General features: G+C 36.5%; 1 protein-coding gene across 2 annotated transcripts in view; it reads left to right on the top strand.

Annotated features, from left to right (window-relative positions):
* Positions 1-3,903: 3,903 nt before the first annotated feature.
* The window catches only part of grk5l (G protein-coupled receptor kinase 5 like), a 58,647-nt gene continuing 46,680 nt past the window's right edge, over positions 3,904-15,870 (top strand). For both annotated transcript variants that reach the window (XM_034307005.2, XM_053235990.1), the window contains exon 1: positions 3,904-4,760. In XM_034307005.2, coding sequence (XP_034162896.1) covers positions 4,709-4,760 — 52 coding nt within the window. In that variant the 5' untranslated portion in view covers positions 3,904-4,708. The remainder of the gene's footprint in view (positions 4,761-15,870) is intronic.

Here is a 15,870-nt window from a genome sequence, read left to right as displayed (position 1 = left end):
TTAAGGTGTGTGTGTGTGTAAATAACCCTGTATAGTAAGTGTATAGGTGTAGAAGTAAGAATATTAGTGTATTATTTTAACGGTTTTTTAAGTCACGTGATCACTGAGACTCAGTGTAATTCTCTTTTCTACCACATGGTGCCGCCAAACACAAGCTTTTCTCTCATTCACAACATTTCATTCATCAAATACTGAACTATTAAAGTGTTAGAAAACAATCACATCGTTTCAGTTGGACAAGCAGTGTATCAGTTAGTGGTTAAATATTAAAAATGTAATAAATATAATTCCAAAAAAAAAGAACAGCAAAACAACAACGATCCTGCCTTTAAAGCATTTAAACTATTAAAGGTGCAACCCAGATACTAATAAACTGTATAACCTTTTCTGTTTTTTTATCTTTATTTTTATTTATTTGAGTATTTGCACATTGGCCTCTACCTTATTTACTCTTAGGAAAAGAAACTGACCTTTAGACACAGGTCCAGTCCAAGAGGAGTGCAATACGGAAAAATGTAAACAGAAACCTGAAATGGAAAAAAGGAGAGAAAGAGCGAGCGAGGTGTGTTACATGATCACACATTTTCTTTTACATCGAATTTTATTAAAGGTGTAGAAACACTTTTAAATGTTTAAAACGCCACCATCAGGGTTTTACTTTTCAACCTTTCAGCTGCTCTAATTCAAAAAACAAAAGATTAAAAACTGTAGGAAAGATTCAGACTGGAGGCCACAATGCTGGAGTTTTATCCAGTTAATGTTTTTACTGAAATATCAGATATTTTGGAAAAAATTTCAAACAAATAATACAGAAATTCATAAATCTTTCTAAAAAAACTTCTTGTTTTTTGTTGTTGTTTTATTTCCTAGTTTTTGTGAGTTTATAAATAATATTATATGACCTAATTATATCTTTATATTTTTATATGTAAAGTTGTAATTTATTTTTTATTTATTTATTTTTTTTTTACATAATTTTATTATATATGTGTTGAACTAATTTAATATTAAAGTATTACAGACAGGATTAGAAAATTTCTCCAACACCAAAACAACAAAACAAAACAAAACAAAAGTGATTTGTGCTGTTGTTTTATTTTCAATAGTTCATACATTTTTTTTACCCATAATACACTGCAAATGAATATCAGTTTTAACTCTGAGAAATAAATAATAATATCTAAATAATTATTAAATAATAAAATAACATTTAAATAATTTTAAAGGTGCATTTATACTGTATAAAATATAACAATATTATATATATATTTAAATTAAAATATTTACATATATATTTAATATATATATAGTACAATTTATTTTAGCACATTAATTTTTTAAATATTAATATTATTTTAATATATATAATATTTTAACATTAATATTATTATAGTAATATATTTATTTATAGTTTGGATATTTATTATAATTTTTTTTATGCTGATATATTTTTAATTTAATGAATTATTTTAGTGTATATGGTTTGTGAACATTTAATTTTTATAACAAGACATTGTTTTGTTGTTCGCTATTGTGGTATTTGTTGTTGTTGTTGTTGTTGTTGTTTCTGATGCTTTTTTTAAATATCCATAATACAGTGTGAGCGTAAACAAGTTTGAACTCTGAGAGCTTGTATAAATGTTTATATTTTATAGAGTATATATTTAATTTTTGCCTCATTTTTATTAAAGCTCACATTAGAGACATGTTTAATGGATGTTTTCTGACCCCCGTGACTTCATTAAATAGAGATTCCTGTTTAAAGAGTAGTCCATGTTGGGAGACAGTAAGGCTTCTGCACTGGTTCTGGTTCTGGTTCTGTGATTCTTGGCAGGTTCCTCGAGGTTCCTGCAGGCTGAAATGGAGGCTGAAGGTGAGCCCCGGGCCGGAACAGCGGGCGGGAGAGACAGGGTTATGAATGTAGTGCACAGATCAGATGTCCTGAGGAAGGCATGTATCCTCCTCCTGCGTCACAGCTGCACTGGGACACGCCTTTTCCTCCAGCCAGGGGAGGGAGACACTCCGGGTTGCCAGATTGAAACTTTATCTTTCTCATAATATTGTTGTGAACATGATCTGCATGTGTCCTGTATAAATTTGTCTTAAACCAACAGCGCGGATGAATTCTCAAATCTGATTGGTCAGAAGGTTTTAACTGTAGCTACGGCTGTAACATGCAACATTACTGTATATTAATATTAATGCGCTCGTTCTAATACGTTATCGTTTCTATAGTAACGGTTCGTCCACTTGTACGGCCGACGCGCTACGTTATCTAAGATTAAAAATAAAAAACATTTTTTAAAAAAACATGATCTTTAATGTGGTGATGGTTTTTGTTAGAAGACATTTATGTAACCTTTAAGGAAGGAGTCTCCAGTGTCAGCGCTTTGTAACGGTTCTCTGTAAAATAGGAATTTACGCTTTGTGTGTTTTTTTTGCAGTTTCTTTGTCTTATTAACTTCAAGAAAGAGAGAATAAAGAGAAGCTAGTGAGGGAACGACTGTTTATAGCTGCTGTAACATAAGTGAGAACAGGAACGAACGTTTCTCCACAACGTTAAATGTAACTATAAACCATTAAAAAGCTTCTTTAATAAATTGAATATTGTAATTGTTGGCTGAAGTATAAGAGAAATAAAACACTTCAGAACGTGTGGTTATGCGCAAATTATCCACTTCGGGGTTCCTCTTTGCGTCGAGCCGCATCACGCCAACATTTTTCAAATTTTTTAAAACTTTCTGTTTATATCTAGTTTTAAATAAAAAGAAATTTGGTCAATTTTAATGACGTTAGACTTTTGGACCACACTGTTATCTACATTTGTAATGTGTGTGTGTGTGTGTGTGTGTGTATTTACCACAAATAATAAACAAACAAATAAATCAAATATTTAACGCATTTCTTCACCCGAACGTAGCTGTTTAATTCAGGGTTCTATTGATCGTAGATTACTGTGAAGCTATTAATGCTAACTAGCTCGATATTTCCAGAAGATAACTGAAGCAAGAGCTTCATCGTCCGAGTCCTCTCCTTATCGCTTATTTATTTTTTTATGATGATGATTGTTGTTGATTGCGTTACATAACTAACATAAACATAATTAAGTAACATTTCTGTGTTACAGCATACGCTGTATTTTTATTTTGCGTAATAATTTGGCTGCACAATAAAATGAAACACAATTTGTTTTCCACAGTTTGATAAAGTAGTTTCAATGAAGTTAGCTCGTTTTTCTTAGTAGCTCAATCGTATAGCTAGCTACGTTATCAAAAAGAAATTTCGGCTGTACAGTTCTTTAGCTATTTCAAACCTCGAATAACTTATAGCTACAAGTTACACTCGTAAAGTAGCTTCAGCAACACTGACTGTACATCAAAAGTGCGACATTTTATGAAAAAAATTATTCGTACATACATAACGTGTCCGAAATTTGAGCTCACGTTATATTTACATTATGTCGCTAATATTCTGAATTTCTCAAAAGGTTGTATTTCTATTATTAAACCGTAAAAACGTTTACAGGGAGCAACACGTTTGCTTAATTTGAGTACCGAACTTTAATTACGATTTTCTCGTAACTCTAAATTCCGCTTTACTGTTGAGTCACGTAGCGTGTTAGAAGCTCATATTTTTATTTTATTACCTATGACAGATTTATATGATGTTTGTAATATAGTATATTTATATTTTATTTAACACATCTACTACACTAAGAATGTCACCACACACACACACACACACACAGACACACACAAAAACGCTTTTATTTAGTGTTTAACTTAATTATTTTTTCTAACATGAGGTTTGAATTTGTAGATCTGGAGTTACAGGCTACATTGTGTACATTGTCTGTGATTTGCTTTGTTTAAAAAATACAAATCTGGCAACCCGGGCTAGTACTGCAAAAAGAACATGGCAACCTCTGAGCAGCTCCATATGCCATTTATCTGCTGGATCTGGCTGCCATAGGTGGCAGTGTGTGTGTGAGTGTGTGTGAGTGTGTGTTCGGAGGCCGGTGTGTGTGTGAGTGTGTGTGAGTGTGTGTGAGTGAGTGAGTGTGTGTGTGTGACACACTGAACGAGGGAAACGACTCGGGCCGGAAAAAAACGATGGCAAAGTGAAAGCAGAAAGACTCGAGCAGCTTGTGGGGCTCAGAGACCAGGAGCCGAGTGAGGAACCAGTGAGGAGCTGGGATCAACCTTCATCCACCACCTCCTCCACCACCACCACCATCTCCTCCTCCTCCTCCACCACCTCTTGTTCTTCTTCCTCTTCTTTTCTGCCATGCATCATCATCATCATCATCATCATCGGAGGAGGATGTAGACCCCTCGGCCTGCTCTGAAGACTACCATTTGAATGGGACTTTTTTTTTTTTTTTTTTTTTCCTTCGGTGATGAAGCTTGTTTCATGGAGCCCGAAAGACACGGACAGCGCGCGCGCAGCTTACCGGACGGCACGAGCGTGAAATGGACAGGATTTAGACTTTAATTCGGTGTTTATTTTTATTTGTTTTTCGTGCTGAATTGAGGGGAAAAAGAGGCGAATTCGGGGCCTGGGGAGGAGCCTCGATTTCTCTCTTCTTTCTTTATTTGAAATCTTTTGAGAGCATCTTGAGCTTGCCGTGCGCGAGGCGGACGCGACCATCGCACCGCACTGGGATTGTGTTTTGTGTGTGTGTGCTTGTGGTGGTGGGGTTTTTTTGATGGAGCTGGAGAACATCGTTGCTAACACGGTGCTCCTTAAAGCGAGAGAGGGTAAGTTGAGAGATTTCGGATGTGTGTAAAGGGAAATAAATGCACTCGAGCTGAATAGAAATGAGCTTTTATTTTGATGTTGTTGATGTTGTTGATGTTGTTGTGGTGGTAGTGTGTAGTGTGTAGTGGTGGTGGTGGTAGTGTGTAGTGGTGGTGGTAGTCTTGTGTCCCTCCAGCACACAGTGATGATCAGAAGCTCTGTAAGGGTGTAGGGTTAAAGAAGAAGCCGACATGAAGGGGGGCGGCGGTGCGACTCTGCTACACTGTAACGCTTCCCTTTCAAGCCGCTCACTTCAAAGCGCTTAACCCTCAACATCAATCCCACCTCATGTGCAACATGTTTAACCCAACCAACACTGAATATATCTGCTTATATAGCCTGCTGTGTGTGTGTGTGTGTGTGTGTGTGTTAGTGTTAGTGTGTGCACGATCCATTTTATATGTGAGTGTGTGAAAGAAATGGCAGCTGGACACCGCTACCTTCACTTCCTCACACATTCCCAACAACCCCAACATAACACAACACAACACAACACAACATGGCCTCCTGTGTGTGTGTGTGTGTGTGTGTGTGTGAGGTTTTTCCACGATACTGTAATACTTGTTCTAGCTCAGGACACATTCCCTGACGTGGTGCAGAGAAAGGAGAAAGCCCTGCTCGCTCACTGATAGCACCACCGAAGCCACAATAACCGCTACTTCCTTCAAGCGAGGCCTCCACACGGCCATTACTGTACACCTTCATTACATATGCTGCTACATATGTTCAGCTAGCATCTCACTCACTGCCTTAAAGGCTGCTGTGGGGGTTAAAGTGCGTTCAGGTGTGTTAAATATAACAGCAGGATGGTGAACCGGTGTTCAGATGCCAGGTCTAAATCATCATGGTGTTAAATGAGCAGTTATAAACCATGTTCACATGCTAATCGGCTTGGAAGTCACACCATCAGATAGGTGCTTTAACACTCACAGGCCAGGTTTATATATCGTAGCATGGTAACATGGAGTTTAACTGGCTTTAAGATTTAAGGGATTTAATCTTTGAGCTTGTGTGAAGTGGGTTTAAATATGGAATATGTAAAGTTTCAGACACTATGATGTTATAATACGGTTATCATATATATCATGGTTTTAGGTGTTCTCTCATAGACCAGGTTTATACAGGATGTAAAATCGTCTCACGGTTTTTTTATGTGAAAAATCAGAAGATCGTAATTGATCTTGTGTCAATGTTAACTGACGAAAATAAATAAAAGAAGTACGCTGATGTTTTACTGTAAGGTGTACAATATTATGGTGTAAGAACAGAGAAAGTTGTTAACATGTTAATATGGTTGGACGTCAAACCATCAAAAATAGGTGCTTTAACAGTCACAGGCCAGGTTTATATCGTAGCATGGTGTTTAAGTGGCTTTAAGATTTAAGGGATTTAAGCTTTGAGCTTGTGTGAAATGTTTTTTTTTTATGAAAATATGGAATATGTACAGTTTAAAACACTGTGATGTTATAATACATTTATCATATATATATATATATATATATATATATATATATATATATATATATATCATGGTTTTAGGTGTTCTCTTATAGACCAAGTTTATACAGGATTAAAAATCGTCTCACGGTTGTTTTGTGTGAAAAATCAGAAGATCGTAATTGGTTGTAGGTTTTAAAATGGCGTTATGATGTTGGAATAGTGTTATAGAGCAGAATATATATACAGTATGTTACCATGTTCACATTATAACATTGCTGGACATAAGACATAACATGCTGTCAACTGTTAAATGACAAAAAAAATAAACGAAGTACGGTGATGTTTTACTGTAAGGTGTACAATATTATGATGTAATAGAGTTGTTAAGGTGTTAACGTGTTAACATGGTTGGACGTCAAACCATCAAAAACAGGTGCGCTAACGTTACAGAGCAGGTTTATATCGTAGCACGTTTAGCCGTCTTGACACCGTTTTAACATCTTGTGTGAAACGTAAAATAAGTTGAAATGTGGAACGTTATAATGTGATAATATGGTTATATGTTGTAGTGTTATTCTGGGTGTTTTGTTATAGACCTGGTTTATATGTTAGAGTATTCGGACGTCAAATCGTTTCACGGTTGTTTTGTGTGAAAATTGTTTGCAGGTTTTAAAATGTTATAGTGGTGGAGTAATGTTATAGTTCACGTGTGTGTGTGTGTGTGTGTGTGTGTGTGTATAAGCATGTTAACATGATAATGTTGTTGGACGTTGACAACAAAATGAAGTACACTGATGCTTTACAATAAGGTCTAAAACGTTGTGGTGATTTTGTGTACATGTTCACATCCTAGCAAATCCATCTCAAATGTGTCTTCGCAGCTTGAACTAAAGGCTAAAAGAATGTGATGAAGGTTGTAGAATAACTTTCTAGACAGGATGCATGTGTTAAAAAATCGAATGCACCTTAGTCGATATCTGACATTTGCTGCTTCCTGTTTACACCTGGTCACTTCCTGTGCCATGTATCAAGATTGATAAGATTTTAACCACACTTGTAACTGATTAGCAAGAGTGAAATCTGTTTATTAGAGCAGATCAATAAGATTAAAAAGCGAGGAGTTTTTAATCTTGTTTTTAAAAGTTTTTAAAAGCATCAACAGAGCTTTTTGTTTTGGTTGTAAAATGTGCTTTTAAAAGACGCATGCATTTACGCTCGGCTAAAATGCGTCCCAGACCTCCTCCTGAAGTGGTTTGAGCATGCATTCCTAGTCGTTTTTTTGTCTTTTGTCCACAATTATGTCATCATTCATGCCTCGGGATTACAAAATATGAAGCCTGTGAACCTCAGACATGGCTTCCACCATCCCTGTGGCCTGATTCACTACCCAGAATCCCCCTGGGCGCCAGACACGGCTCTGAACTCGTCGTCGTCGTCGTTTCCCACTAGCTCAGGGTTTACCAGAAAATGTAAATCTCTTTTCCTCATTTTTATGAGTATAATCTCTAGCTGGATGTAATCCTGATGCTTAAGACCAAGTGTAAACAGGGACAATGTTAAGCTACATGATCTTATTTTTAAATAAACAATTCGTAAAGTAGTAAGAAGAGTCCGTGTTTACACATTTAAGGTCAAAGTGGAACTTTATTATCATCCACACTTCTTAAAGAAATTTTAATACAGTTCAACTTTGGAAGAAAGAATATAAGGAAGGAAACATGACAAGTGTTATATTAATACAAATGCACACTTATCATTTGACACTACTGTGCTGTTATAGAAAACTAATCAACACCTTCTGACCAATCAGATTCGAGAATTCCACATCTCTGTGGTATAACAGAATAGTTTGGTGGATGATGTAGTTCCATTTTAAATTTTGTTTATATAAAATCAAATTGTGTGTATAAAACTGAAACTAATGGCTTCAAGATTCAGAATCCATCGTGCATTTAGACAAAAAAAAAAAGATTTGGGATGAAAATGGAGGAGAATAAGAGGGAATTTGTACTCGGGATGTGTTCGGAGGTCAGCGTGAGTCTGCGTTTCGTTTCGCGGAGAATCAAACCACTTGTAGTCGTGGGAAACAGATTCCAGAGAGCAGTGGAAAATTTTTTGGCCAGGCCAGAATCACATTAGTCTTCCTGTCTGGAGTGAAATCGGTGGAGGAATGGCAGGCTGTGGATGCCAGCGCTTAGCATCTTGTGTTCCTGTCTTTTGAAAGATTGATGTTGGGAAACGGCACAGAAGGCTTTCAGGGTCTAAACACGCAATCTTGGCTGCTTTAAAGGAAACTAAGCTGTGTTTCATTTACTATTACGCTGATATTAACTCGATGATAATTCCTTAACCTCTTACTGCATTTTTAAAGGATTATTTCGACCAAACATGCTCACATGGCTGACTGTACAGTAAACGATGGCTGGTTTTCACGTTTCGCTTTTTGCATCCTAGGGATAGTTAGAATACTTTGAATCGCTAAGAATACTGAATACCATAATATACACTACATGGCCAAAAGTATGTGCACCCCTGATCATCACACCCAAATGTGGTTCTTCCTCAAAGACAGCACATAGTTGTATAGAACGTCTCTGTGTGCTGTAGCATTACAGTTTCCCTTCACTGGAACTAAGAGACTCAAACCTGTTCCAGCATGACAATGCCCCTGTGCACAAAGCCAGCTCCATGAAGACATGGTGTGTGAAGGTTGGAGTGGAAGAACTCGAGTGTCCTGCACAGAGCCCTGACCTCAACCCCACTGAACACCTTTGGGATGAACTGGAACACCGACTGAACCCCAGACCTCCTCGACATCCCAACATCAGCGCCTGATCTCACTAATGCTCTTGTAGCTGAATGAACACAAATCCCCACAGCCACGCTCCAACATCTAGTGGAAAGCTTCCCAGAAGAGTGGAGCTCATTATAACAGCAAACACACGGGGAATAAATCTGGAATGGGACGTTCAACAAAGGCACATATGGCTGTGATGATCAGGGGCGCACATACTTTTGCCTGTATAAGCAGAAAATCGGTCCAACAGTGTACAAAAAGGCAGCACTGGTTTATACGGATGAACAAAGAAAAAGAAGATTTGGGAAGGGAATTAATTTAGTACCAATTCTTAGACAAAACAAAGAATCAAAACTAGGATTCTGAATTGAATCTTACAGAATCAGAACCGAATCGTATCAGATCAGTAATGAATTGATGCGTATCGACTCATTCTGTATTGTATCATATCGACCTGCATTCCATCTACACCTATATTATACAGATTTGTGTATTTTTGTTTCATCAGGCCTGCATTTCTCATTGTTTTTTGGGTTTTATCCACAATTTTATCGTCTTTCATGCTGCAAGATTACAAAATATGAATTTAGTGAACCTCAGATGCGATTTCCACGAACCTCACGGCCTGATTCGCTACCCAGAATCCTCCTGAACTGCAAACACAGCTCTGTACATTCAGTTCTCGTTGTTGTTGTCGTCGTTGTCGTTGCTCATTAGCTCAGAGTTTACCATAAATGAGCAGGTTTTGACAGAGGCTTTATATACAGAGGCCCGGAGCAGGCCGCTAACGTTAGCCATGCGTGTTTTTCACTAATCTGGAGAATTCAGCAAGGCTGAGAGTCGTGACTCTAAACTCAATGGGGAATGGCTCAGGTCCAGTTGTTTTTCTTTAAACTTCCCCTGGAATGCTAAATGAACCTCTCAGGCTGCTCTCGCCGGGACTTCAGATGAGCTCGTACCAGAGACCACGCTGTACATGTTCCTCCTAACATGTTAAAAAAATGATTTGAGCAAATGGTTTCATCCAAAACATGTTTGTCAGAACATTCATAGCTCCATCTTGATTTTCGTTCAGATTTCATTCAGAAAAAAAAAATTTCAATGTTTATGTGGTAGCCATAGCTACCGAATACAACCCTAGCTAAACACAGCTAGCTTTTGTCCAACATGGATTGCAATGTTATTTTAGGCTACGCATCAAAATGAGAAAATATTTGACAGTAAATAAATGAAAATGATATAATTTTGATCCAAACAAACAACCTTTTAGAAATGTGAGGAGTGACTTATTTATAAATCTTTCAATCAAACCTGAGGTAACTTGGCTAGTTAACACACTCATCATTTATAAGTTTGCTAGCAGATGTAGCATGTAAATAAGACCATGTACATGCTAGCTCGCTCCTTTACATTGTCTAGCTAACATTATTCTCATTGTATCATACATTTTCATAAAAAATAAATTGGTGAAAAAAGTATAATTATAACTTTATTCTCTTATCAAATATTTTCTTTTGTTCATGCATCACCTAAAATAATGTTTCAATTCATGCTGGACAAGAGCTAGCTGTGTTTAGCTAGGTTTGTTTTCGGTAGCTATGGTTACCACAAAACCAAATGTTTTCTGTTTCTGTGGAAACCGAGCTTGCTAGCTGACATTAGCAAGGCAACGGTTGTCTGAAATGTTGCTTAGCGGTGTCTCAATCCTCAAAATCACAACCTCAAATATTGTGAAAAACAAGAGACCCTACTTCCTGTGTCGCAAACTAGTTATTTAGCTAGCTAGTTAACAAACCAGTATAACTAGCTGGGGTAAATTTAGTTGTACTAAGTGTAAGTTTTATTAGTAATTTACCAACATATCTGAGGTAAATGTTAATATTCCCCATTATTTAGTCTCATTTTCACTGGGACTGTGTCTTTAGATTGTACAAAAACCAGCTGCTAGGTATTTAGCTAGCTAGTTAGCAAGCTAGTTTAACTTTGTAGCCTGTAGAATTTAAAGAAAATAAAAAGTACAAAGAACAAATACATTGTTAGGGTTTTAAATCATGTCTTAATTGTTGACAGAACTGCTAGTAATCTCAGCTATCTGTATGTAATTTTTTGTTAGCTTCTAGCTGAAAATCTTCACCACGTCAAAAGTCAAGGTGGAAAAAAAAACCCTCAAATTCCATGCCGCATATTTCTGGCAACAAACATGTTGATGGAATAAATTTGGGGGAAAACAGGAAATTGGACATTTTATATTTTATTTTTTTGCCAAACTATTTCTTTAATTAGCCAAAATTAGCATAGATGTATTAGCAGGAGCTGTTATATGCTACAATTATGGTCATGTGCTAATAACTGTGATATTATTGGTAAAGTTTGTGCTTTTTGTTACAGTTAAAATGCTAATGTGTGTGTGTCTGTGTGAGAGTGTGTGTGTGTGTGTGTGTGTGTTTTGAGCCCAGTTGAGAGACAGTTTGTGTGTGTGTGTGTGTGTGTGTTTGACTACACTGACAGCTTGTCTGCAGCTTGAAGCTTCATTCACAGGGTTTGTGTCAGTGTGTGTGTGTGTGTGTTGTGTGTGTGTGTTATTCATCGGTTTGTTGATCGCGCTGCCTTTCGAACCGAAAATGAGGCACATGCAGCCTCTTCGTTCCAAATGTCCATCGCACAGTGTATAACAGGAAGAGCACAGTTTACAAGCCACGCTGTGTGTTTACACGGCCGAAGCCACGCTTCCGAAATCACTAGAGGACTCGGCCTGCGCCGCGCGAGCCCCAAACTAAATAAAGAGCTCATCAGCGGCGGCCATTACTCTCCTGCCTGGAGACATATTTGGCCACGGACACAAGCGTTCAGTGGTTTCATTTATTTCACTTTAACGTTGCGTTGTGTACTTTCGTATTTACAGGACTGACGTTAACGAGGCTTTTCATTATCGTCAAAACGTGTCAGCATAAGGCCTATATTTTTACGTCATGCTAATTATCCGACATTTCTCACCGCTAGGCTATCATGTTACGATATTAAAATTTAACAGTATGATAACCTAGTCTAAAAATATCACGGTATTACGGTATTAATAAATCATTTTACACACGTACGGTCAAACCCCCTAATTGTAATTCTTTTAATTTTGAGAAAAAATTTTCATAAAACCGTAAAATGTATTTATTACACTGAGGCCAATAATATAATGTTGGTTGGTTTAGTTGTGGTCAGCGATGTTGTGTTCTTCCGCGTTCGATAGCAAGTCCAGAATGACTGGGTTGCAAAAAAATAATAAATAAATAAATAAATTTGTGTAGTCGCAGTCTTTTGTTAGTAAATTCACCAACACATCTGAGGTAAATGTTGATATTCCAGATGATTTTGTCTTTTTTTTTTTAGCTTTTACTGTGTATTTAGATTCTCCAAACTGCTGCCAGCTAGCTATTAAGCTAGCTAGTTAGCAAGCTAATCAACTACATAGCCTGCAGAATTTAAGGTAAAAAATATAAAGAAAAAAGACAGAAAGAAAAAAGGAAAGAAAACCACAGAGATGTGTAATTAGCATCTAGTTAAATTAGTAATTTTTATGTTGTTATGCCCAATAATTTATACTGCATCCCAATTCGCCTACTTATACTACGCACTAAACGTACGTACTCTTTCTGTGAATAAAAAATATTTCCTTTTGAGTGTGTAGCTAAAGAGTAGTATGCGAGTACTGGGACGTACTAACGAACACGTCATGTAACGGAAGAGAACGTTGTTGCCTAGTTACGCACATTGTCACTTTAAACTACTTTAACTCCTCCTCCTCCTCCAAGAAATTTCAGCTTTTTTGCATTCATTATTCCTTAAAAAACTTAATATTAGTATTTAATATTTAAGTTCTTGCACTGAAGATGCATCACTGACGTTACACTCCTCCGCCATGTTCGCAGGTTGAATTCGACGAAGTGAACCGTCACAAAACCGTTGTTCACGCAATGAGTTGTGGGTAATATTAGCTGAAAAAGTGTCCATGGATCCACACTTCGAAAATCTAACAGAAATTGTAGAACATTCGGATACATTTGGGATTCTCATTTCAACATACTACGATTTGGGACACGATCTCGGATACTAGGCGAATTGGTCTTAGTCTCATTTTCACTGTAAATCACCCACTTATAGATATTTAGCTCGCTAATTAGCAAGCCAGTATGTCTATGCAGTGTAATATTAGTTATACAAAGACTTTTATTGATAATTTACCAACATATTTGAGGTAAATATTGCTAGTTATTTAGCTAGCCAGTATAACTACGTAGCCTGAAGAGTTTTAAGGATAATAGAAAGAATGAAGAAAAAAGGAAGACTAAACAAAGAAAAAATTGCAATTACAGAGTAATTTTAATTGTACAGAGTAATTTACCAACACATCTGAGGTAAATGTTGATATGCCTGATAATTTTGTCTTATTTTCGCTTACCAGCTGCTAGTTATTTAGCTAGTTAGCTAGTTAGCAAGGCAGTATGGCTATGTAATGCAATTTTAGTTGTACAAGGTTTTTATTAATAATTTACCAACACATCTGAACGTCTAAAAGTTGATATTGTCAATGATTTAGTCTCATTTTAACAGTCACTGTGTTTAGTTTGTTTAGTTTGTTTAATAACCAGCTGCTAGTTATTTAGCTTGCTATATATATATATATATATATATATATATATATATATATATATATATATATATATATACATCTGTATGTATTCACAGTGTACAAATTTATCAAAATATAACTCCATATTTATTTATTTCCAGAAAAATCTGCAGAAAATATGGCAAAAATCTGATTCCCTTGCATGTGTCGGTTATTTTTGTTATATCGTAGCTATGGTACATAATAACCCGGAACAGTTCTGAACATGTGCACCAAACCTGCATGTTTGTGTCTTCTAGAAGATTCCACACCAATGACTCACTCTTGTTATGATTTTTTCGAATCGTTTACAAGTTATGACACGACATTGACAGGTTTTCAGTATGGTGTAACCCATGACACCTGAGTTAGCGGTCGATGCTAAGTGTAATTACAGTGCGTTATTAGCTGTACAGAGATTTTTATTAGTGATTTGTGAACTCTTCTGAGATAAATGTTGATATCCCTGATGTTTTGGTCTCGTTTTTCACATTTACACTCTCTGTATAAAGGAGTTAACGGCTACGCGCTAGCTCAATTGGAGCAGAACTTAGAGTTAAAAAGGTATTCTTCTGTTTTTGAGAAATTTTCCTCTTTAAAAAAAGGCAGAACACTAAAATTACTCCTCTGTTTGTACATGACAGCTGATGGAGCTTCATTACTTCACTCATTTATTTAGCCAGCTAGCTAGCTAGCAATCCAGTATAAATATGTAGGCAACATAATGAACAAATATCTGAGGAAATGATTTCAAATATATATTTTTTTAATTAGCAAACTAGTCACCTAGCAAGCCCATGCAGCTCTGTGTATTGTGCTAACGCTTAATACTTCCTGTGTCTCCGTTTCAGACTTTTTTTTTCTCAGTGTTTTTTCAGTGCTGGTGCCTAGCACGAGTGTAAAACCGCATGCTGCTAGCTATTTAGCTTCCCAGTTACTGATCTGATATGGCTGCGTATCGAGTTCAAAGGAAGTTGACTTGACAAATATCAAATTCTGTTAGCAAACTAGCCAGTTAGCATGACATGTATGCAATGTTACTATGTATTACTCAAGAAATTGTGCTAGCTAGACAGAAAGCCACTAACTAGCTGCTAATTATTTACCTCACAAGCAAAGCTTGCAGAATTTAATGGAAAATGTAAGCAAGAAAGAAAAACAAAGAAAGAAAAACGTGTAATTACAGTGTAATTTTATTTTTTTAGTCTTTTATTAGTAATTTACCAACACATCTGAGGTAAATATTGATATGCCCAATAATTTTGTCTCATTTTCACTGCTAGTTATTTAGCTATTTAGCTAGTTAGCAGATCAGTATGGCTACATAGTGCAATTCTAGTTGTGCAAAGTCTTTTATTAATAATTTACCAACACATCTGAGGTGAATGTTGATATTCCTGAGGATTTAATCTCATTTTCACTGTCACTGTGTGTTTAATTTGTTTGATAAACAGCTGCTAGTTATTTAGCTTGCTAGTTAGCAAGCTAGTCGACTGTGCAGCCTGCAGAGAAGTATGAGGAACAAATCATTTCAAATGAACATTGTTCTGTTTTTTTTTTTAAATTATGCCTTATTGTTTAACAAACCAGCTAGTTAGCATGCTGATGTGAAAGTGTCTAGCGCAGAGAATATCACAGGTGCTAATTTTTCAGTCACACTCTTGTGTACGTGATATAAAATCTGAAAACACCTACGGCTAATGCTAGTTCAGTCAGTGGAAGAAGTGTGTGCTGATGTAATGCTGTAAAGCTGAAAGGTTTCTTTGGGAAGACTGAAGCTGGTGAGCGTCACAGCGTTCAAACAAGTTCAGGGTCGTTTCCAAAATCATCAGTGAAGTGTGCAAAAGTCAACAAAACAGCAAACACTTCCTTATAAGGATAAAACATTCCCAATGTCACGCTTGTCACAGGAAACCGTGAGCTAATGGGCCATCTCCACTGTGTCCGGCTCGGTTTTCTCTCAGATCCGGTTCTGATCCTAAACTGAGGACTAGACGATGTGAGAAATATATCGTTATCACGATATTACAAGACTTTTCTGTGGTACATGATATGAATCTCGATATTTATAGATTTACTAAAAAAAACTGCCAGCGAAATCGTATTGTTTTGGCAAAAAAAGACAAACAATGATAAGAAGAAGAAGATCTAGAAGGTTAGAAGAGAAAGTTAT

This window comes from Pangasianodon hypophthalmus, chromosome 8 (genome assembly GCF_027358585.1).
Source record: "Pangasianodon hypophthalmus isolate fPanHyp1 chromosome 8, fPanHyp1.pri, whole genome shotgun sequence".
Lineage (NCBI taxonomy): Eukaryota > Metazoa > Chordata > Actinopteri > Siluriformes > Pangasiidae > Pangasianodon > Pangasianodon hypophthalmus.
Note: the sequence above shows the minus strand (reverse complement) of the source record. Positions and strands in the feature narration are given on the sequence as shown.